The 21,876-nt window shown below is 44.3% G+C and overlaps 1 protein-coding gene across 1 annotated transcript; it reads right to left on the bottom strand.

Moving 5' to 3' along the window:
• Window positions 1-644: 644 nt before the first annotated feature.
• DTL (denticleless E3 ubiquitin protein ligase homolog (Drosophila)) lies at window positions 645-21,800 on the bottom strand. The gene is made up of 14 exons (XM_010148068.1): window positions 21,681-21,800; window positions 20,711-20,809; window positions 20,326-20,387; window positions 20,114-20,234; window positions 19,570-19,635; window positions 18,278-18,393; window positions 17,524-17,597; window positions 16,475-16,578; window positions 15,190-15,294; window positions 13,034-13,146; window positions 9,217-9,306; window positions 7,308-7,446; window positions 2,231-3,093; window positions 645-713 (listed from the first exon to the last, which is right to left on the bottom strand). Exons 1-14 carry the CDS (start codon window positions 21,715-21,717, stop codon window positions 645-647), a joined length of 2,058 nt encoding a protein of 685 aa, XP_010146370.1. The 5' UTR covers window positions 21,718-21,800.
• Window positions 21,801-21,876: the final 76 nt, after the last annotated feature.

Here is a 21,876-nt window from a genome sequence, read left to right on the forward strand (position 1 = left end):
AAAGGGGATGGCAAGAGGAGTACAGGCATTACGTAATTGATTGTACTTTGTCTCCTCTTAGTCTACAGTCACCATCAGATGGACACAGGGTGTGTAGAAGTCTTTTATATTTACTGAACATATTCATAATTTTCCTGCTGGAAGCAAGTACCAGAGGAGTAACTGTAGAACTGCCATTCAGCACGAAGGGGCTCATATCTCCCTCCAGTAAGTTTCTCTACACACATTCCAACACTTACTTTTCAGGAAGTTGTAACGATTTACCCATTTTTCTTAAGCCGAGGAAGTCTCAACGGCAGATTGGTAACGTGAACTGACAAGCTATATGTGCCTGTCAACAATGAGCAGCAGAGCTGCTGCTGTCTTCGGACTCTAACAATGCCACATAAAAACTACTCCATTTTTCTTTATAAAAAATGAATCATCTGAAGTCAGTAAGAAACCGTGAGTAAGTACTGTGTAGATTTCCCACGCTCAGCGGACTTCAACTGTTAACAGCTTTAAAAACAGAAGAATAAAACCCCAAGTTTGTGAACGTCTGACAACAAAGTGTGTAATCGTGGCACATCGTTATTGGCGTTGCTAAATTTGGTCTTGATTACCATGGTGTCAACATCCGTCAGGTGCAACCACCACATGCCGCTTCAGTCATTCTGTGGCTTTCTGTGGAAGTATGTGCAGATCTTCCTCATGGAAACTGAAGTGGTTGCAGCCTAGGAAGAAAAAAAACCCAAAACCAACAAGAAAGATTTTTAGGTTAACTGTTCATATGTTACAGGAGTCTTAAAGTCTCCCCTCCATCATCGCTCCAGTTGGTTTAGCTTCCCAAGTAAGTTCGTAAATGAAAGGTTCTTTACTATAATCTGTTTGTCTCACAGATAAGAGGCTTACTACCTGCAGGAAACACTAGCTGAAGCTTAGGGTTGTCTTACTGCCGCAAGACAAGCGCTCTGGCTGCAGTTTCAGCTTCTCTACAGCAGGTAAAAGAGCTGCAGATTTCCAAGACGTGGCGGATCAACAAATGCTGCTGGTATTCCAGGCACCTCCTCAGGCTTTGAATACGACACAGGAGCATCCCCAAATCTGAACTAGAGCATACTGGGCAGGGAAGGTAATTGTTCTGGAGTAATCTCTCTCCAGGGCAAATCTTTAAACACAAGACTTGTGTTTAAACATGTACAGCATAAAGCACAAGTAGTTGTAGGTTTCCCATATTACCAAGAGTTCTTGGCACAACCACAGTATGAAGAGTTCAGATGTTATGCATAACTTAAGGAGTGGTGGTGTGCCCACTTCATATCTGATAGAAATGCTGGAAGAGGTGAAATCGGGTAAGAAATTAAATAACCAAAGTCAGCCTTAATGATGGCAACAACTTCTCACATCAGATATTCAATTGAGAGTACAATTAATATTTGATGATTGAAAATCTACCTAACGTTCTGAAATAAGACTCAAAGACGTTGTAGACTTGGAGTCCAGTTTCAGGGATGAATCAAATTTGGTTCGTTTTAAAAAAACGTAATTATCATTTCTCAGTTCTCATGTTAAACCCTCATGCCAGCTTTTTTAGCTGCTTTATAAGCTTAACTTTCAGAACCTAGGATGAGCTCTGTGCCAGGCTTCTTGTACATCAAAAGTAGGATTATGTAGGTCAAATCCTGCCCTCTGACTCTTTTACAATTCCTTTGTTTTCTGCTAGTTTTCAGCTGAAGAATCTGGAGGCATTATTTAGCCCCACGGTTTTAACATGAGTAACAAATTCTTTTGCTACCTGGGCTAGAATAGAATTTAGCTCTTTCTTCCAATGCTGAAGTGACTTTCCAGTAACATAAACAGGCAGATGTGACGGTGAACACATAAACAGTAGATCTGCCAGGAAAGGTGCTGTCATTATTGTGCTTCTCAGACTAGAGCTGTATTTCAGATGACGGCTACATCCTTCGAACATCCAGCTGGGGACTGCAAGGATCTCCGAGTTCCTGTGTGCCCCGAGGCCCTTTAAAATGAGGGATACCACCATCCTAAAAATTCTGTTCTTGCACGGAGGGGGTTAGTAGGTAACCGTGTTAATGCATCTGGCTTATTAGGCCAGAAATCATCCCTTTTGTCTATAATCAAAAGGATCAGAAAATTCTTTGAATGCCTGAGCAGGAGAGAACAAACAAGGGGAGAATAGCAGCTAGGGATAACTTCCTTCATGATCACTGTCACTGACCGTCCTACTTACAGTTTTCGGCGAAGTGGCCGCTGACACAGCCTCTTGTCGTTTGGCACTGGGACTGCAAGACGACGGGGGGCTGTTTGACATGCTCTGGCTGCCAGCTCTGCCAGTCCGCAGCTTCTCTCCCAGAGCAGACAACCAATTTTTCCTTTCAGGTGAACTATTCTCTTTATCCCCTACCTCGGTGTCTTTCCTGCACGGAGATCTGAAAAGATGGGGGGAAGTTTGAACGCCTGATGGATTAATACGGCTCCCAGGAAAGGAAGGCTCTTTTGGGGTGCAGCTGGAGCCTTCACGGTCATTATCCAAGTCAGCCAGGCTGAGAGAGCCTTCATCACAAGCCTTTTCGTCTGCAGCCAAGTGACATAAATTCAGCTTGGATTTCTTAGCCGCATGGTCCAGTTCAGTGACACAGCTACAGGCCTGCACACACTTCTGCCCCGCATCGTCCTCTTTGCTGCAGTCAAGTCTTCTCTTGGCACGCTTTTCAAACTGTGAGTGTGGGGCTTTAGGAGGGGGAGTGGCTTCCAGGAGACCTTGGGTGACTTCTGCCAGGGCTTTTCTAGAAGAAGGAGCCTTTTTCACCACTTCTGGAGGAGAAGAGCACGGAGTCCTTGTAACCCAATGTTTAATGGACATTTTGGAGGAAGGGATCAGTTTGGGAGAAGCGCATGGGCTGGCTCCACTCTGCTTGGCTGGGGTGCAGGCTGCAGCCGTCTGGGTTTTGAGAGTGCCTGTCGGAGTGTTTGTAGACAGGGGAAGGTCTCCAGAATAAATGGGAGCACAGGCAGCCGGCCGTGGCGAGGAAATGCTTGGGCTGCCCGCTGTGAAGGCCTTGGCAGGAGTACTCTGTGGGCTGGCTGGCGGTCCTGGTAGGGGAGAAAGAAGTGGTCTGATGAGGAACACAGAACAGCAGATTAAAGACAGCCCTTTTATAAACACCCCTTCCAACCAGGAGATGAATTCAGTGCTGACCCTGCTTCTCAGACATACCCTACTGAATTAAGAGGTTGTATAAATCCCTCTAATTTTGGTTAAACTTCTACAAGTCCTATGTAAAATCCTATATCATATTGATAAGTATAATACATTACGTTTGTGTAATGTCTGACGTTTGTCACTTCTGTAATGAGCACTCCTATGTGAGCCAAGAGACTGATGGACAGACAAAATAGATCTTGAATCTTCCGAGTTTATCTAGCCTTGCTGGGAGCTTTGCAGTGGCTTGGTCCCCACCTGCACTGCCATCTGTAACGGCTGCCTAACTGTGTTGAGGGACAAAGGCACTGTAAGCAGGCCCCACAGCTAATTGCAATACCAAGGAGGCCTTAGCTGTACTGCCCTGCCATATGAATAATGCTCCTAGTCAGGTGTTAATAGTTGCATTTTTTCAAGATGAAAAATCAAGAGTGAGAACAGGAAAGGACACACTTTCATTCTCCTGTCCTTTTGCTGGAGGATTTTCTGCTATATTGGTACGAAGATGGCAGATATTTACCACACCCAGGGAAATGTGAGAAATTCTTCACCTCCTCAACAAGGACTTAAATTCCAAAGAAAATAAAATCTGTCACTGTGGTTGTTTCTTTAAAACAAATGATTCCCAAACAGATATTTCACAGCGGCTTTTGAGCTCACTAGCCAAGATGTGAACCCCCCTGCTTTTAAAAAAGAGGTTCTGAACACCCAGCTTCTTAGAACAGTAGTCATAGGCAGGGCCATAAGGATCTCACTAGTAACAGTGGGAATCATATATAGCAAAGATCTTGGTCTGCAGCAATATTAGAAGGTGGCATTTTTAACTATTTATTTATTTTAATTTCTGGAACCCTCCAACAGAGAGCACATTAGGGGGTTTGTCAGACACCTGCTTTCTCATTCATTCAACTTGGGGAGATGCAATTAAATAGGCTAGCACCTTGGTTACTACTTTGTGCATGTCCACTGCTGAGCACGAGAGCTCTAAACTTTCCCTCTCTACCAGGGGTTTCATCCGAACTCCTAATTCTCAGCGTTAGCACTGTACTATAAAGCACTTCATTACCACAGTGAGAAGCCTATTGTGAATAACCTGCAATTTTCTTTAGGACACTGGGCTGTCTCACAAATAACACGGCGAGTGAGAACCTACGTGACTCCTGACATTATACACCATACTAAGCCTCTTTCGATCCTTCCTTTTACTGTATAATCTAGTATCCAAACTACAAGTACTGGTGCATCAGAGCACAGTGAGATAGGACCCCGTATTAACAGATCCCACTACAAATCATTAACACACAAACCAGAGTTAAAGGCTCCTTTCCTGATAGAACATGCAACTTCGTAACAGCTTGCTTCAATCTGGACTAAGAGAAAGTAACTGCCAAGATTGGTTCTCCCAGTCTTTATTTTAATGAGCACTTAAAAGACAATAATATCTCAGCTGGGGTTGTAGTTGCACTTAAATATCTAAGCTCCTAGAAGAGAAGTAGCAAGCTCAGCAATTCTTGATCCCCAATGACCATGTACAAATTCATACAGCAGAAATACTGCATGACGACCTGGGTATGAGCACTCTCAGTCCCAAATCAGTCTGAAAATCATACTGTGGAGATGCTGAAGAGCGGGGAAAAAAGCTATCCTGAGAGTTGGATGGGTGTCATGGCAAGAAACTAACCCAAACTTGAGATAAAGAATACAAAGATCAGGCTTTTTTGTAAGACTGCATGCATTATTGAGGCTTCTACTAAGCCAGTTCCAAGCTGTTTCCATTTATGCTGCCATTGCAGAGTACAGTACTGCAAATGCCTGCAGTCAATCTGCGTAACACCAAAGCAGGTTATTTCAGAAGTTTCCTGCCTTCTCTGCTACAAATCTAGAGTGATATTATCAATCTCCAGGTTTAAGAGTCACAAATTGTCCGTGCACAGGCCTGCTCCAGAAATTTGGTTACACAAAAACATAAGAGAAAGTAGTGCAACTTAGAGAAACCACAAAAACAATTTCCAAAGAAAAGGAAGCTGTGCTTGCTGCACTTGATGATATAGGTCAACAGTCAATACACAACCTCAATCTAACAATTTGTTCCACATAAATGGGTGGGGAACTACCTCGATCTCATCCCAGCGGGTCTGAAATAGTACTTAGCTTGCCTGCTCTGAATCAGACTCTGCAGATAACTCCTATATTCTAGCAGCACGTGCTTTGTATTCAAGAGCCAAGGGCAGCAGGAAGCCTGCTGTTGTGTTTGCAGTGTCTGTGTACTTCCTCTTCCCTCCTGTGTTGCTTTAATGCAGCCAGAGCAAGGAGAAATAAGTTGTTTTTCTAGCATGATTACCAAAGCTGACTTGTAAAGTTTTAGTGTACAAGCTAGTTCAGGTTTCAGGCTTCTGCACCAGACCTACGCTTACTTGTCTTTTGCTGAAAACTAGTACACAAAGTGATTTTTGAGCCCTTTCTGCGGCAAAGTGTGCGCACACACAAACCGTTTAACAGCTACAGTGCAGACCTGGCACTCTCCCTGCTATTGTCCTGCAAACTTCCTGCGAGACTGCTACTCACTGGCAAAAGGTTCGAGGTAATGTTATCCCACTAGTGGGATTTGGAGACCTTCAGCCTTTATTTATGTTAGCCAAGGTGAAACTCATTTGGAGGGTGGCTAGAAAAGATAGGTTGAACACAGGAAGTCACACCAGCAGTTGCTGGGAAGCCATTGTATTCCTTGTTTCAGAGCTACTTTACAGCGAAGCTCATCCTAATTCACTTTTGGGGAGGGTTATACTCCTTTCACCTGCTCTACCGTAACAAAACGCAAGTTTCAGGCAGGTCAAAGTAGTACTATGATCCAGGGCTCCTTTCTTCTGGTCTATGGTACTGTCCAGTGAGTAGCTTCTCTACAGAGCCCAGGCCTGCTTGCCAGCTGTGAGAGCACACTGTGTAGCCTGTCTGGCAGCTGAGGCTTTCTAGATAGGTACTGCATTCGTTAACTAGCCTTAACATGTGAACAGATCATAGAATCATAGAATCACAGACTGGTTTGGGTTGGAAGGGACCTTACAGACCATCTAGCTCCAAGCCCCCTGCCATGGGCAGGGACACCTTCCACTAGACCAGGTTGCTCAAAGCCTCATCCAGCCTGGCCTTGAACACTCCCAGGGATGGGGCATCCACAGCTTCTCTGGGCAACCTGTTCCAGGGCCTTACCACCCACTCTGGGAAGAATTTCTTCCTGATATCTAATCTAAACCTCCCTGTTTTCAATTTAAACCCGTTCCCCCTTGTTCTGTCACTACAGGCCCTTGTAAAAAGTCCCCCCCAGCTTCCCTGTAGGCCCCTTCAGGTACTGGAAGGGGCTGTAAGGTCTCCCCAGAGCCTTCTCTTCTCCAGGCTGAACAAGCCCAGTTCTTGCAGCCTTTCATCATAGGAGAGGTGCTCCAGCCCTCTGAGCATCTTCGTGGTAGCGATTAATTCTGGGACATTACGATCACATCATGCCTGTCTACATGTATTTTTGAAGTACTTTCACTGCGTGGCATTTGTCAGTATAGACAGTACCACTGTATGAAGCTGAAGACAAAGATGTAATAGTGATAGCAGCAGCAAAGAAATCTGTGTGGAATTCAACTACTGAAGGAAACAGTTCAGAGTTCTGAGTCTGTAGATGTGCTGTCAGCCCTTTACTGGGTAAACTGGCAAACTGGAAAAAGCATGTGATCTTACAGCTCACAGTTGTTATTTGATAGAAAAACCGGGGTGACTTGTTGCTGTAGTGCATGCACACAGGACATCTCCTTTGGCTGTTCAGTTACTGAACCCTGCTGATACCCACTGAAGATCTGGCTGCCCGACAAGCTGCATTGATGATTATTTGCTCTGCAGTCTGGTCATACAGACTGGCACACTTGCAAGCTATGTCAGCCAGCTTGCCTTGTTAGAGGCAGGAATATTTACAAGTAGAAGTGTTTGTCTGGCTATGTGAATTATTGACTAATATGAAAAAAAAGCATAAGACACATAAGATGAGCCAAAGGCTTTTGTTGGTACAGAGAACAGTTGAAATTCAGAAGCCATGTTGCAGAGCAAGATAGCTCAGAGGCCTTACCTGCTCCACGTTGTTGTTCTGGTTTCTTCTGTGTGGTCCAGCCCACCAACCTGTCTTTGCTGAATGCTGATTTCTCCTCCTCAGGAAGACATCGTAAGCGCCAGATCCTCACAGTGTTGTCATCAGAGCACGTGGCAATCTACAGTATAAGTCAGTTTGTTGGAGTAACCAGGGCACATACTATGGATCCCTGGCCAAGTGAACTAGGATGGCTACACCTGACACGCCGTGCCAATATGAACAAGGGCGAAGCCTGCCTGCGGGTGTACAAGATTTGCCCATAAAACAAACAAAACAACCCAACTCTCTTTCATTACTGTACCAGACAGCAGTATTTGCTTTAAAGCAGGCAAGGCTGCCTCCTTCATGTCTTTCTGCTAGAGAAATCTCAGTCACCAGTAAGCGTTTGCCTCACACAGCTCTGTAACAGACAGTGGTCTGCTTGGGAAGGGCCAGGGCGTATTTTGAGATTTCCATCATTTCGCGGCCCTGTTGCTTTTTGCACCTGCATCTAGGTCTGTCTCTGTTGCTCAGGATCTTTTCTGCTTGGGGACAAACATTTGCAACACACCGAGAAGGTGACATTGGAAGGCTGCTGCACTGGCCTTAAGCACTGTCTCTTCAGACTCAGATGTCAGCAGTATCTGGCAGAGAAACCAACTCTGCTAGAAACATTGGTCTAGATTCCCACTGCAGCATCACACACTCCAGAAGGATCTGTGGAATCCTGAATGAAGAAGCAGCAGAACCCACCTAGCCACGTTTTATGGCTCTTTATGGAAAGATTAGCCAGTGACTCACACAGGAATCCGCAACAAGCAGAAGGAAATGCTGTGGCCAAAGTGCATAGTAATCTGGATGGGAAAGTGCCTTTGCTCTGACATCTGTTACAACAATATTGTCCCTACAGAAAGCAACTTTGCCTCTCAAATCACTCCAAGCAGCCTCCTGACCTGTCTGAACACCACATTCTCCATGTTTTTCATGCTTCGGCACCTGTACAATGGCTGACTATTTCTTACATGTATCAGTAATGCTGCATTTCCAACACATCATGATCAGGATGCTGGGCTACCTCTAGATCACAGATTTCATCTAAAATGCTAATTCTCTTGGTTTTGTGCACCTTACACAACTAGACCAATTCCTCCTGTTTGCCTGCAAGACTCCCACCCTCCCACATTGGAACGCTTTTCTGAAGAACCGGTGCTGTAATACAAGCAAGGGAAAGTGGCTGACTTGCTTAATACTGTGGGGTGAAAGAAGCCAGTGATTACTGGGACACTGTTTAAGGTTTTTCAGGGTTTTTCTCATTTTGAGCTAGGCTAATCATTTGAACTAACCTCCTACTGCAGTTCTCTTCCTTTTAGTACATAATTACTGACCCAATTTCACTGTAGGTATTTGGGTGTACACATAAATACGTCATTAAAAACAGCTCAGGTTTTGAAAAAAGGTCAGAATGAGAAGAACCCACATGTTTTCTAAAGGGCATTCAAAACTTCTTGCTGCTCTGTACAAGCTAGCAGATTATCAGTGGTCAGACAGGTATGGAAGCTGTAAGTATGGAACCACAAAACAAGCTTTTGGCTTATGAAAGCCCTGATTAAATGGTTTCACAGTTTTGTCACAAGCTCATCAGGAGAGGTCTTTGTTCCTTTGCAGTTTGCTAGGTCTTACCAGATAGATAGCCTAAATCATTTGAAAATAATGAAAAAGTTCTGATGCATTGTACTCACGTAACAAGCTTGCTTTACTGCCCTCTCCCCTCACTTCCCCAGATATTTTTAGAAATTATTGACTAAAAATTTTGGGCCAAATAAATAAATATTACTGCAATTTTGAAAAGTAGATGTTACCACATCACATCTGTTGTTTCACGGGAAAGACAATTTTCCAGAAAACAAACCTTAGTGAAGTCTGAAGGACACCAAGCAATGGAGGTAACTTCTTGAGAGTGACCAAGGAGTATCCGTGGAGGAAGGCTGGGCTCAGAAACCTTAAAAATTCCATAGAAAAACAAGTATACAATCAGAATTCCATAGAAAAACAAGTATACAATCAGAGTGATGTAGTATACATCACTAAGAAAAGACTCCACAGCCCACCTGTGAAGCATGTGAATATTTTCCATCTTTCCTACGAGATGGATAAATAAACGCTCTCAGCCTGTCATCATGAGGCAACAACGGATGGAGCCCTAAGAATCAGTTCCTGTTTCATTTCTAGAGGTGAAGCAGCTGGTCAGCACTGAGATGTACTGACCTGCCTGGAAACACTTGTTCAGTTCTGGCTACACACAGGATCTCTGCCTCCAGGGTTGTCAATCCAGAACACGACACAGGCAATTTACTATATTAAGTACCTCTGCCTGTTCTAGGTAAGATGCTTAAAGGTTTGGGAAGCTCATACTTTGAACCAGGATAGGCAAATATATTCTGCTGCCATTTTACAAACATTCCAATCACAGGTCAATGGTTTTTTAATAAAACCAAACTGCCACCAACAAAATCCCATAGATGAACCTTCACTGGCTTAAGAACTGGCATTTGCGCAACTGCCAAGTGCCCCTACCTCCTCCAGCCAGCCAGCTGGACCAGAGACCCTCTTAAGAGTTGATAGAAAAGCTCTCTAAATCACACATGCTCCTTAAACTGATGTCCATCTCTCTTACACCTTCATAAAAATCTTTCTCCTGTTCTGCAGTATTACTACTCATCTTCAAGTACAGCTCATGTAATCGACAGATAGAGCTGAAGCTAGCATGAAGAGGCCCAAAGAAGAAAACACACACACATACACACACAGACATAACAGAGATTATATCCAAGTTTTGCATGCTTTCAGCAGGCAATCCTTTCTGGAGCTATGAGTCACCATTATTGAAGTGACATTATAAGGGGGATTTATCAAGGGGATTTGCATAAATGACTAAGTGAATGAGCAGATCCTTTACTGTGTGGGAAAAGACTAGACATTACATACGGATTTCAAAGGAAGAAGCAAGACATAAGGGAAGGCTTCTGATTCGCACACAAGTTTTTCTCTTGTGGATCACCTCCTACAACCTGCAAAACCACAACTGACTCTCCAGCTTCAGATCTTAAAGTTGTGCTGATACAAACAGGTTCATCTTAACAGGCCGCTTGTTTTTTCCTGGCATAGCAGAGGCAATCACTTGACCAAATACCCAGTAAATGCCGTGGTCAGAATATTCCTTTCTCAGCCAAAACATGCAATACCATGGAAACTAAATCCCTATTTAGGGAATAAACAACAGGAGATCTTGGTGCAGAAAACACCTTAATTTAGATTTAATAGCAGTCTTGCTACACACACATAACAGACACAATAGCAGTCCAGAAGCCACTGATTGCCAAAAGGAAAGCAGAGGCAGAGAATTACTCATGCTGCAACACACAGGTTTTACGCCACGCTAGTGTAAATCAAACCAACTACACCCAATCATATTATTGTGAACTAAAGGAGGGTGCACAGTTATAGCTGTGCCCACTGCATTTGGCAGAAGACAGTCGGCCAGTCTGCGCGTGTCAAGTCAGGATTAGCCGCAGCACACGCTGCTTTTTGCCTGATTTGGCAGGATATTAGTGGGGAAGTTAGAGCTATTGTGGAAAGGTTAAGCAGAGAAACCTAGGAAATGAGACTTTATTAGTTACTCTACTCACCGAAACAGCTGTTGTATCCATCTTCAAGATTCAGCACAAAATGGTGTTTATAGTTTTATACATCATACAGTACAGAAGCACTTGAATTCTAGTGCTGCACTTGAATTCCAGTGCTGGGACAGACCAAAGGGTAACTTAATATGGTCACCTCAGTGTGCTCCATACCAAAGGATTCAAAGGACAATGGAAGTGTATGTTTATAAAGGATATTTTTCTATTACCTGAAGCTGCTAGGCTCCATCTTTGTTGATAGAAACCTCTCTGCTCTCTGTTTTTTATAATCTTAGGACTGTCTGAGTCAGTTCATTAATCAACGGACAAGTAATTAAAAAAACCCCAAACCAAACAACCCCAGCACAATAAAGCAAGTGTTCGTTGCCTGGAAGTGATTTATATATGGAAGCAGACTGAAACAGCGTCCTCGTCAGCAATAACTTCTGGCCACAGTGTTCCTTGGGAACTGCTGACCCCAACACAACTTAGCACTGCTGCAAAAGTTTCTCAAAGAAATAATCTGGGTGGACAAGGTCTTGCTCTGCCTTTCTTTCCCTGAAAAGGTCCTCCTGTGCCTTTCATTCCTCTCTAGATACGGAAAGCTAGCAGTCTTCATTAAGTTCTTCCCAAAATTATCTGTTAATTGCTCACGCAATATCTAACAATGTTTTTTTCGCAGCCTAAGTCCTCATCCCAGGAAAAGATACATATGTTTCAGAGTCAGTAAAATCTGCCAATGGTTAAAACAAATTAAGAGGCCTCTGGATATGACAGACGTCAAAAGAGACAGTTTCACTGGAAGTCCCACTTTCTGACAAAACTATGGGATTAAAATAGTAATACTCTGATGATTTAGCTAATAAGTGTGCAGTACGATCTGTCACTCACACATGATAGCAACAGAAACCTTCTGTACGTTAGTGCATTTTACACGTGCTGAAATGCTTAAACTCTGAGATGTAATGACATCCTTGAATGCTCTCGACCCAGTCCCAGCCTGTGTTCCAAGGAAGTTATAAATGCAGGATGTGCAACTCAAGTTTGCACAGGTATTTTTGCTGAACTAGCACAGAACATGAGGAAGGTTAAAATTACACCACTTGGCGTGGGACTAGCCATGCTACTGCACTCCTGCTACTACTGAGTAAGCAACATGGCTGCTCATAGGTGTTCTCCAAATCCAAGAGACTACACGCTCAAACCACAGCCTCAGCAGGTTGACCCTCTGCTCTGAAAGGTTTGTATTTTACTTTCAAACTCATTGTGAAAGTGGTAAAAAAGTCAGCATTCCCTAAAAATTACCCCAAACCTGACACAGGCAGTCACCTGTGGGTTCTGTTTATTTTACTTCAGTAAATCTACTCTGGTCCCATATGGCTGTCAAGCATGGAGAACAGAACTTGAAGCACACCTTATCCCAGGGTCCCTGCTATTAACTTGGTGACATTTGCATTTCCTACACGTCAGCGCAAGATACCAAGTGACGAAGCCTCTCTGCTCTCAGAGTGCTTTGGAATTTTGCTGAAGGTTCTGGCTGAGCCCTTGCTGTCATACAAAGGCATTAACTGCCATAAGTTAAGTATGAGGAAAAGCTATGTCTGAAGAAAGAGCTGGAAAAGGTGTGTGTGAGGGGGAAGAGTGCCCTTTCAAAGAATTAAATTGTTAGGTTTCTGCTAATGTGCTCCATTGCTAAATACGAACCGAGAACTGTCTGTCTACTTGTCATAGCTGGCTGAATCAACAGGATTGAAAGAGGATTTTAATGCCCATTAAAAGCAGATTAAGATCAGCAACTTGCAATAAGCAGCAGTGATGAGAGATGTACTGGTGGCAGGAGGTTAGTTAGCTCTGCTTTACATTAAACAGTTACATCCAGCCTTGACAGTGACAAACACACTCTGGGCACAGCATGCCAGGAGCTAACCCCATGCTGCTTTGAGCAGGAGTGGGAGGCAGGGAGTGTCTTACATGAACATGAAAAGCAAATGAAGCGAAAGAGCGGAGTAACTCCAGGTCGCGCGCTTGGGTCTCTCCCAGTTGCCTCACCTTCCAGATGTACGCGTTGCAGTCACTCGAGCCACTGACCAGGAACTGGTCGTCTGGGCTGGTGCTGGATTTGACGTAAAAGGTTGAATTCTGGTGCCCACTAAAAACGGCCACTATGAAGAAAAAAGAAAATAGAAGCCCCACTCAGTGCACGGCGTGGAGTCAGTTGCGCAAAGAGGGCTGATCTTACAGGCTTTTCCTGCCTAGCCGCATATGCTCTGGAGAAAGTGGTTGCACTGCTCCCTCGCTCTGGGGCTCCGGCAGCAGGAAGTTTTCATTATTCAACTAGAGCCCTTCAGGCTTCCCAAACAAAGCAACAGCTCTCTCCTCAGCATTAGGAAGTGGAGGCAGTTTCATCAAAGCTTTAATTTGACCTGTGTCACAAGCAGGCCAAGACATCACCTGGGCTGCCCTATCACTCTGGTTAAGGCTCCTCTTCCTCCCTCAGTCCCCATCACCAGCCCTGCTACACTAACAAGGGCAGACACGCAGACATCATGGCGAGCGCTGTCTTCTACCCATGTGGCAACAAAGGTGTCTGCTGCTCTTTCCTCCTGCTGCCAGCATTTTTAATTCATCAACAAAACGTGCATCCTGTTGGCCACGGTCACCGGCTGCCTGCATTTCAAACCTCAGTAGTGTTTGCTAAAGCCTTGACACCCCTGCCCCGAATGGCTACTGTTCCCCCTATTGCGAGGGCCTGAAGAGCTGGCAGCCAGCATAAGAGCCGAGTGTGGATCTAGAGCACTCAGCTGCACCATGTCCCATCCTCTCATCGCGGCAGAAAGGGTGGAGTTTCCCGGTGTAGCACCAGGTGGGGCTGGCACCCCACTTACCAGCCCTGTTTTAATAGTGGTTTTGGCAAAGGAAGCGACCCACAGACCAGAGGGTAGTCTTTGAGAAGTTGAGAGACCCCAAAATATCCCTTCATTTTTACCCACGGCTCTCAGCACAGCGGTTGCTGGCCAGCAACTCCCTTCCTAAGTCAGACCTACCACCAAGTGCTGTTACAGTGGGGGTTTCCTCATGTCCCCCTGCAAACTAGAGATGCCTGAACACTAGACAAGAGCAAGTGCAATCGGCATGAAAGCTGGCGAGGGAGGAGAGGCACCGACCCGCGGGCAGGCGCTGCCCTCTGCGGGAACACCAGCATGCCGAGCAGCCGTGCGCGTTTCATCCAGCTGGGTGAAACGAGATTGCTCGCCGGGTTTTATTGGCTGGACACAGCAAGGCAAGAGCTCCATGAGGAGGCCGAGGGTGGGATGCCCCGTGCTTTGGAGAGCTCACTCTTGTCGGGGGACAGGCCGGTGAGCGTATTTCCACAGCTCAGCGGTGGCACCCGAGCTTAACCTCAACAACTGACCTATTAATATTTACTACTTGCACCAGTTCTCGACTCTGGAAGCACTCCCACCCACCAGGCTGCCTTCCTGAAGAGCAGACAGAAGGACACATTGTTCATTTAATTTCAATTAACTGAAAGACTGAGAAAAGGCAATGGAAACTGAAGCATGTGTCTGGCTGGAATGCATTTAACAAGTTTTGCTGCTTTCTGAGAAGCGACCACTGGCCTCTGACAAAATAGCTTCATGCACCAAAGGCTGTGGGCCTACGTAAAGGTCACAGATGCAGCGCTGAAGGAATCTAAAAAGCTGAAGCATCTCTACAATATGCTGGGGATGCTTTCTCCCAGAAACTGCAGCAGGAGCTAAATTTAAAAGTCACCTTAAAATACCTGAATACAACATATCAGGTAATCACTTTACATGGATTCGTATCTCAGTTTGAAAAATCAGTGACTGCCAGTAAGCAGAAGAGTCAAACTTGCTTCAGGTGAGCGGCAGCCGGACACCAGCCATTCCTCGCCAGGTAACTAGGGACAACATGCAAACCACCATGAGTCTCTGTCTGGGTGAGCCAGCATCTGCACTTAAGTTTTCGTGCTGTTAATTTGATGTGGATGGCTTAACATGAAATACGAACAGCCCTTGTAACAGGTGCCTACTCTCCCAGGCAGCTTGAGATGTAAGAGCATGGAATAGGTTTCCTAAGGGTTGAGGCTGGTCTCTGTCTCTCTAAGTCACCGGGAGAAACTTGCTTTCCTACGCTCTGTAACATCTATTTCTCACAGTTATTTCCACAGGTACCTCGCTTACCTGGAGTGGTCCTTAAGCTTGTCATATTGAACATGTAGATGCTGTCATCAGTGCAGTTAGCAAACAGATTAGCACCGGTGGAATCCAGAATCAGGCTAGAATACCCTGTAGACAAAGAGAGAATTTCTCTGTAAGAAATAACGCCACAAAAAACATTTTGGAAAACAAGCATTCTCAAAGAAATGCCTCATGAGAGAAATTTGGAAAGGATTTCTATCGTGTATGAAATTGTCATTGGAAAGTTTGTTTGACAGAGCACTTGCTGGAGAAGGAAAGTTTCTAGAATAACATCTACATTTTCTCATGTGGATTCAGGTTGATATTTAGAGAGGAATCTCACCTTCAGAGCAGGCAAGCCATTTGTTTGATAGTTTCAGACAGATAACAGCAGCAACGAATTGTAGAAGCAGAGATTGAAAATAAGCAGAAACCCTCATGCTTTGGCAGACTCTGCCATCCTCTGATTTGCTAGTGATTTAGGTTCAAGAGCAATCTTTCCCTGCAAGGAAAGTATTTCACTACCAGCTCCTGGAGCCCTCACGTTCTTGGGACTGACACTGACCATTACCACGTCAAGACAGCTGATGAGACAATTCATCAGGAATTACTGTGCTGCATCAGAGCACTGTAAGGCTTTAAGATACAAAGAAGCACAGAGCAACATGAACAAGAGCACTATTGTTTTTGATAACAAGCAGCTTCGAGTATTGCTCGACTCTAGAAGGTTATAATGTGAGAACCCAGTCCTTGTCTGTTGTCTTTGCAAGACACAATGAAAGAGTTCAATCTGATTTCTACTCATACATCAAAATAACTACCTAAATTCTACCTCAAGAGCTCTATTCTTCCGCATCTCCACTTCTGACAATGCACTGCTGAAGCTTATGCAAGTTTTTATCATTGGTGCAATGATATGAAAGTAGGGCACTTGCACTCTTCAACTTGAAAATTTGGTATTGGCAACCAAAATACCCTGCCGAGCTTGTCAGCCTGATCAATAATTGATCAAAATAACTACCTAAATTCTACCTCAAGAGCTCTATTCTTCCGCATCTCCACTTCTGACAATGCACTGCTGAAGCTTATGCAAGTTTTTATCATTGGTGCAATGATATGAAAGTAGGGCACTTGCACTCTTCAACTTGAAAATTTGGTATTGGCAACCAAAATACCCTGCCGAGCTTGTCAGCCTGATCAATAATTGTCTAAAAAGAAAAGAGATGGCACTGCCACCACTTCTTAAATTCACTTTGCACTTCAACAAATACACCCTCCAACAACTCACCCAGTTTGCGAGTACTGGTCCCAGGGTAGCAAAAAGACTTGAAAGGCAGCGGGTCCTGACGGTAAGTGGCATAGTTCTTGCGCAAGTCCCATACTTTGATCACACTGAAATAGAAAATCACAAATGTTTTCAACTGAAACATTTCTTTTGCAAGGCTGGTAGTGTCTTCTAAGAGCACAGGAAGACAGGTTGCTCCTTACTGAGGAGTGTCCAATGCGGAGGAACACAACTGAGCAGATGTAGAGCAGAGACGTGCTGAAAGTGGAACAATTGCTCTGCTGGGTATGGCTAGGGAAGCAGCACTGTCTTCTGTGGCTAACACAAGATACAACAAGAGGCTGCCAGTCAACTTTCTTCAGCTAGTAAAAGGAAATGGGAGGACGCCTTCATATTCCCGACTTGTAATTTTTAAAATGAAGTTGCACAAGTTTTTTCTTGCTCTCCAGGAGCAAGTCTCTTTCATGAGCTATGGGCAGGAGAGTCAATTTCAACTGCCTCAGAAAGGCTCTGCCCACAGGAACCCTGCTAAAGAATTGAGTCCTGAGAGGGTAATCGCCGTTCTAATCAATGAGACAGTTTGCTTGAACTCCCAGGGTGCTGCAACGGATCTGGCACCTAAAAGAATGCACCTTTTGTAACTCAAGGCAACATTTTCTCAAGTATGCCTACACATATCCAGGCACCAACCACCCATTTGCATCCCAAAACAGCTCACTGTCTAACAATAGTCTGTTTGTGTGTGGTCCCATAGGTCCATGAGAACAGACAGCAACGGTAAGAACTGCTCTCGTTCTGCCCCATAGCTGAGACTAAAATAAGCATTTACTACATACGCACGATTCGTCCAGTGCTGCAATCTCCAGCAAGGAAGAAAAGCAGCATTCAGCTTTGCCAATGCAAGCCTGCAGCATAGCTCTGCTGATTCTGCCCAACAGTAACTCTATACTCGCTGGCCACTGCGTGATGTTAGGAGCAAAAAATCTCCCAACCTTTTTGTGCCACTAAGAACATACCGAGTAGACAGAAAAGCAGGCATCCCCTCTCCTTACCCATCAACAGCTCCTGCGGAGATGAGAGTATGCTTGTCCTGAAGCAGCACCACAGTTACACTCTGCTGGAAATCCTTGAGAAGGAAAAAAAAAAAAAAAAAAATCTTTATTTTCTTTCAGGGTTGGCGAGATCTTCCTGCTTAGTTCAAGGCCAAGGGAATACTGAGAAAACCTCCTTCTACCCAGGCAGGAGAACTTGGAAATACCAGATGCCATTTAGGACACAACAATCCTTCAAACACTCCCACCAGTGAAATTGCCCCTGAGCAGTAAGTGTTCGGGCAGCAATTTGAGACGGTGTCTTTCGCGTCAGAGATAAGAGAGCCACCTTCATCACAAGGTTTAATAAATGAGTAAGACCAGGTCTTACTTCAGTAAGACAGCAATTTTTGTGATGAAATTAGGGGGGGTGGTGAAAAAAAGAAAGAAAATCACAACTCTGCCTATCCCCCGCATCCCCCCCCGTCCAAAAGGCCACTCCTTTCCTCTCTGGAGAAGAAAAAAGATGTATTTTCACATTGCATTTGCACGAAGATGGCTTTGGCAGCACGTGGGTTGTTGGACAACTAAACAATGTCTAAAATTAGCCATAGCGAGTGACCACAACACAAAACCCTACCTCTGCAAAGATAAATGGAAGCATTTACCACATTCCGGCCAAATATTTCTCATGATAATTACTTAGGAAGACTTCTGTGAACAACATTGTCCTCCAAAGAAAGACCTACGTTTCATTTGTTCCTCAGATACCTACCACCAAGGGGGCAAGTCCTCTTAGGTTCTGCCTCTTCTTCTTCGGTTTGGAAGGAGTCTGCTTGTCAACCACATTGTGTGCTCCACTGATTTGATTCACTTGCCTATAAAATCCATCTGAAAGAAATAAAAAACATCACAATTAATAGTTTTATGCAATTTTGCTATCACTTTAATAAATAAAATGGGCATCAGCTTGGAATATGTCCTGAAAAGTGGTTGAGACTAACCTTTAAAATAATTAATGTATTCTGAAAACAAAACTGAGAGTTACATATGAAACCCATGAGAAGAACACAGCAGAAAACAGGAACATCAACTGCAAAAAGATGACAGAGGTCAATGTAGCATGGACACTGAAACTAAAACTGGTCTAGGCAGGCTGCCTTTGGAAACCATTACCCCTCGGTCTGGTCTTCAGCCTGCATCCTGGTCTGGAGCATTCAACCCATCTCATCCTGTGCAGAACTGCACTCGCAAGAAGGCTTCCAGTGCTTTTCCACTCCTATTTTATAATTTTCTGTTTAGCCTTTTGTCTGCTACTTCTCACTTTATGAAACTTACTGATTTACAAGAGTAAAGCTACTTTTCTACTTTTTTCCTATACCTTCCACTTCAGTAATGCAGAGCCTCCCTTTCCCCCCACTTGGCAGTTTGAAGAGCCAGGGAATCTGAGCCAGAAGGAAGTGTGAGACATGTTCTGGCAGCACAGGCCAGGAAACTGCTGGGAGAGAGCAGGGAACTGGGAAGAGGCATAAGGGCACGACCTGACCGAGGAAGGAAAACCTCCAGGAAACAGAAAGAGAGGAGCAGAATGAGCTCACCCTGCATTTAGTAGGTGTTCCCAAAATATATTCAGTTGCTCACAGCACTCGCAACCTCCTTTACTCCTGCACTTTCTGCCTGACTTCCCACCTTTGCTTCATCCATCCCAATGGCTCTGACCTAATCACTCTCACCCAGCCCATCTGTCTCTGCGCTGTACCTCACAGGGATGTATTCTGTACCCCCTTATCTCCTTACCAATGCACAGGGTGTTACCAGGCCAGCATGTATATCATGCTGCAAATCTGAGTCTGTTATGAAGTGGAAAAAGTGTATTATACATAGAAGAAACATCCATTCCACCCATTTACTGTACTAAAGCAGTACACTGTTATTTGACAATCCTCCTCTTCTTACTGAAGTGTTGCCTGTATTGTAATTGAAAGCATTAGTACAACAAGTACACCTGAGTACTATTTTTACATGAGATACTGAGCTTTTTTGATACATATCTGAAAGTTCACTTACCTTTCTTGTTGCATCTGGTATCCCAAACCATGATGTTTCCATCTCTGCCTCCAGTACAGAAGACAGCTGAGAGAGAAAAAGAGTGCTATTAGCTTCAAACAGTGTTAATTTAATTAACCAAATGCAGTACAATTCCATGATGTTCCTGTGGCTCTTCTGCCCCAACACCTGGGATGCCAGTCCTAGAAATAAAAAAAAGCAGGCCATTGTTCTGCCACACTTTTTGACTCGTTTCCTTATTCTTCATATTCCTTTTTTTCCTACTACTCTAGAGAAACCTGCTTATGAAAAGAGAATTTTCACACTTATACATGGAAGTAGGTGTCATATGTTAAACTTGCCCAAGATCAGAAATGTGCAGATGGACATCATCAGGTCACCATGAAGTTCCAAGAAGTTAGTTTTGCTTCACTGTCTGGGTCGCTGCTCAGGTGGGATATGCTATTTGTAACTGTCAGTTTCCAAAGCCCTTTTGAGCCCCAAAAGTACAGATGCGCCAGGGCAAAGAAGGAAAAAACAGACAACAGGGACTATCAACATTTACCTTTCTCAAATCTAGAAAAAGCGACTGACTTCAGGCTACACTGGTGACCTTTGCATATGCCAAGAAGCTCGCCGGCTCTCACATCCCACACCTTGGCTGTCTGATCTCCTGAAGCAGTGACCTTCAGAAGGAAAAATAAAAAGCTTTAGTCATTTTCTGCACACAGTTGCCAAAACAATAAGAATAAAGTTAGATGGCAAAAGATTGCTTACAATCCTGTGTTCCCCTGGTACCCAGGCAAGGTCAAATACAGCATTTGAGTGCGCCTGCCATTCTAACAAGAAAACAAAAGTCAAGATTAGGTCAGTGCATTGCAGCATGGTATTTTGCACAAGACTAAAGAACATCAGACACTGAAATCAGGAAACTTGTCAACAGCTTGCCTTAGGCATGAAAAACAACACGGAACAATCCACCTACTACTGTTGTTGTGAGGGCACGCTCACGCTGCTGCTTTGTAGAGAAGACTCAGCAAAGGGTTTGAAAGGGTTTAAGTACTGCCCACATTTGTGTTTAAGCGACTCACAAAAATCTTTAATTCCAGTAAATCACATACTTGTCACATCAAATGAAGGTCACATTCTCTATAATACTTACCCTTAAAGATGAGTTTGCTGGTAGCTTGAGCTTCAGTATCGTACAGTCTAACAAATCCTTCTTCATTTGCAACTGCCAGTACATGCTCCAAATCTGGGGCTGAAAAGAAATTGAAACGTATTTGTGTATTATGTAGCTGATTCATAATCTTGCCCTGCTCTTTCTGAAGGGCCACAGACACCTTAAATTGGGTACACAGTAAATAGATTACAGTGAAATAAAGAGTACTTACATAGCAATTTAAATGTTCAAAATGCAGAAATACAGGCAAACGTTTTTTCTAGACATTCCGTTCAGGAACATACATGGACATTCAAATGGCTCCAGGAGCAACTTTTGAGATAATGGCTTCTTTCAGCAGCTATAATAGTCCCCTAGTTATAGTCTTCTGTATCTATACTACCTAGCATCTACAACCTCCGGTATTTTCTATGTATCTGAGTTGGAAAAGGAGGAAGCTGCCTTGGAGAAACGTGCAAGGTCACATCAGAACTAGAGTACTGCACATGAAAGGGTTTTGCCCTAAAGATCCAGGAGCTTGCATGCTTTCTTCACTCATCATGTATTTATCATGGGGAAACGCTACATGTAACGGTCTAGTGACATCCATCCACCTCTGATTTCTATTCTCCATCCTGCTATATCTTTTGTATCTTTGGAACAAAGCCCAGTTTTTCAGCTATGTAGCCTAGCACTGTCACCAAGAGGACATACCTGGAAACAGACAAAGCTGAAACAAAGAGATGCTAAAAGCTTTGTGGTTGCTTCTTTAAGGGAATACCTTCAACCAGTGTGTCTAGGAGCACCATGATCCCATCTATATCACATCTAGGTGCAAGTACACTATTACCAGCTCACTTGAACACATGAAACGCTGAAACCAAACGAGGAGACGTATTTAAAAAAACATACAGGAGAGCTGACAGTGGTGCTCACACCCCCAAAAGGGCCTTTCGGAAGGTGACTTTACCTGCAGAGAAGGCGCAGCCGAAAGGAGGGACCGGCATTCCCGTTTCCCCGTAAGAAAGGTGGTCATCTTCTTGCCTGCACTGGTAGCTCTCCAAGAGATGCTGCAGGGGAAGCGGCGAGGACCGACCTACAACGAGACAGACGGACCGTCACCGCACCAGACACCACAGACGCGGCCGCAGGGAGCCCCGAGATCA

This window comes from Eurypyga helias, unplaced genomic scaffold (assembly GCF_000690775.1).
Source record: "Eurypyga helias isolate BGI_N326 unplaced genomic scaffold, ASM69077v1 scaffold10463, whole genome shotgun sequence".
NCBI classification, from domain to species: Eukaryota; Metazoa; Chordata; class Aves; order Eurypygiformes; family Eurypygidae; genus Eurypyga; species Eurypyga helias.

Coding starts and splice junctions, on each gene's coding strand:
- DTL (XM_010148068.1), bottom strand. CDS start 21,717: ATGCCGGTCCCTCCTTTCGGCTGCGCCTTCTCTGCAG. Junction 16,579..17,523: donor TCCGCAGGAGCTGTTGATGG/GTAAGGAGAGGG, acceptor TTTCTATTTCAG/TGTGATCAAAGTATGGGACT. Junction 15,295..16,474: donor GACCAGTACTCGCAAACTGG/GTGAGTTGTTGG, acceptor CTTTGTCTACAG/GGTATTCTAGCCTGATTCTG.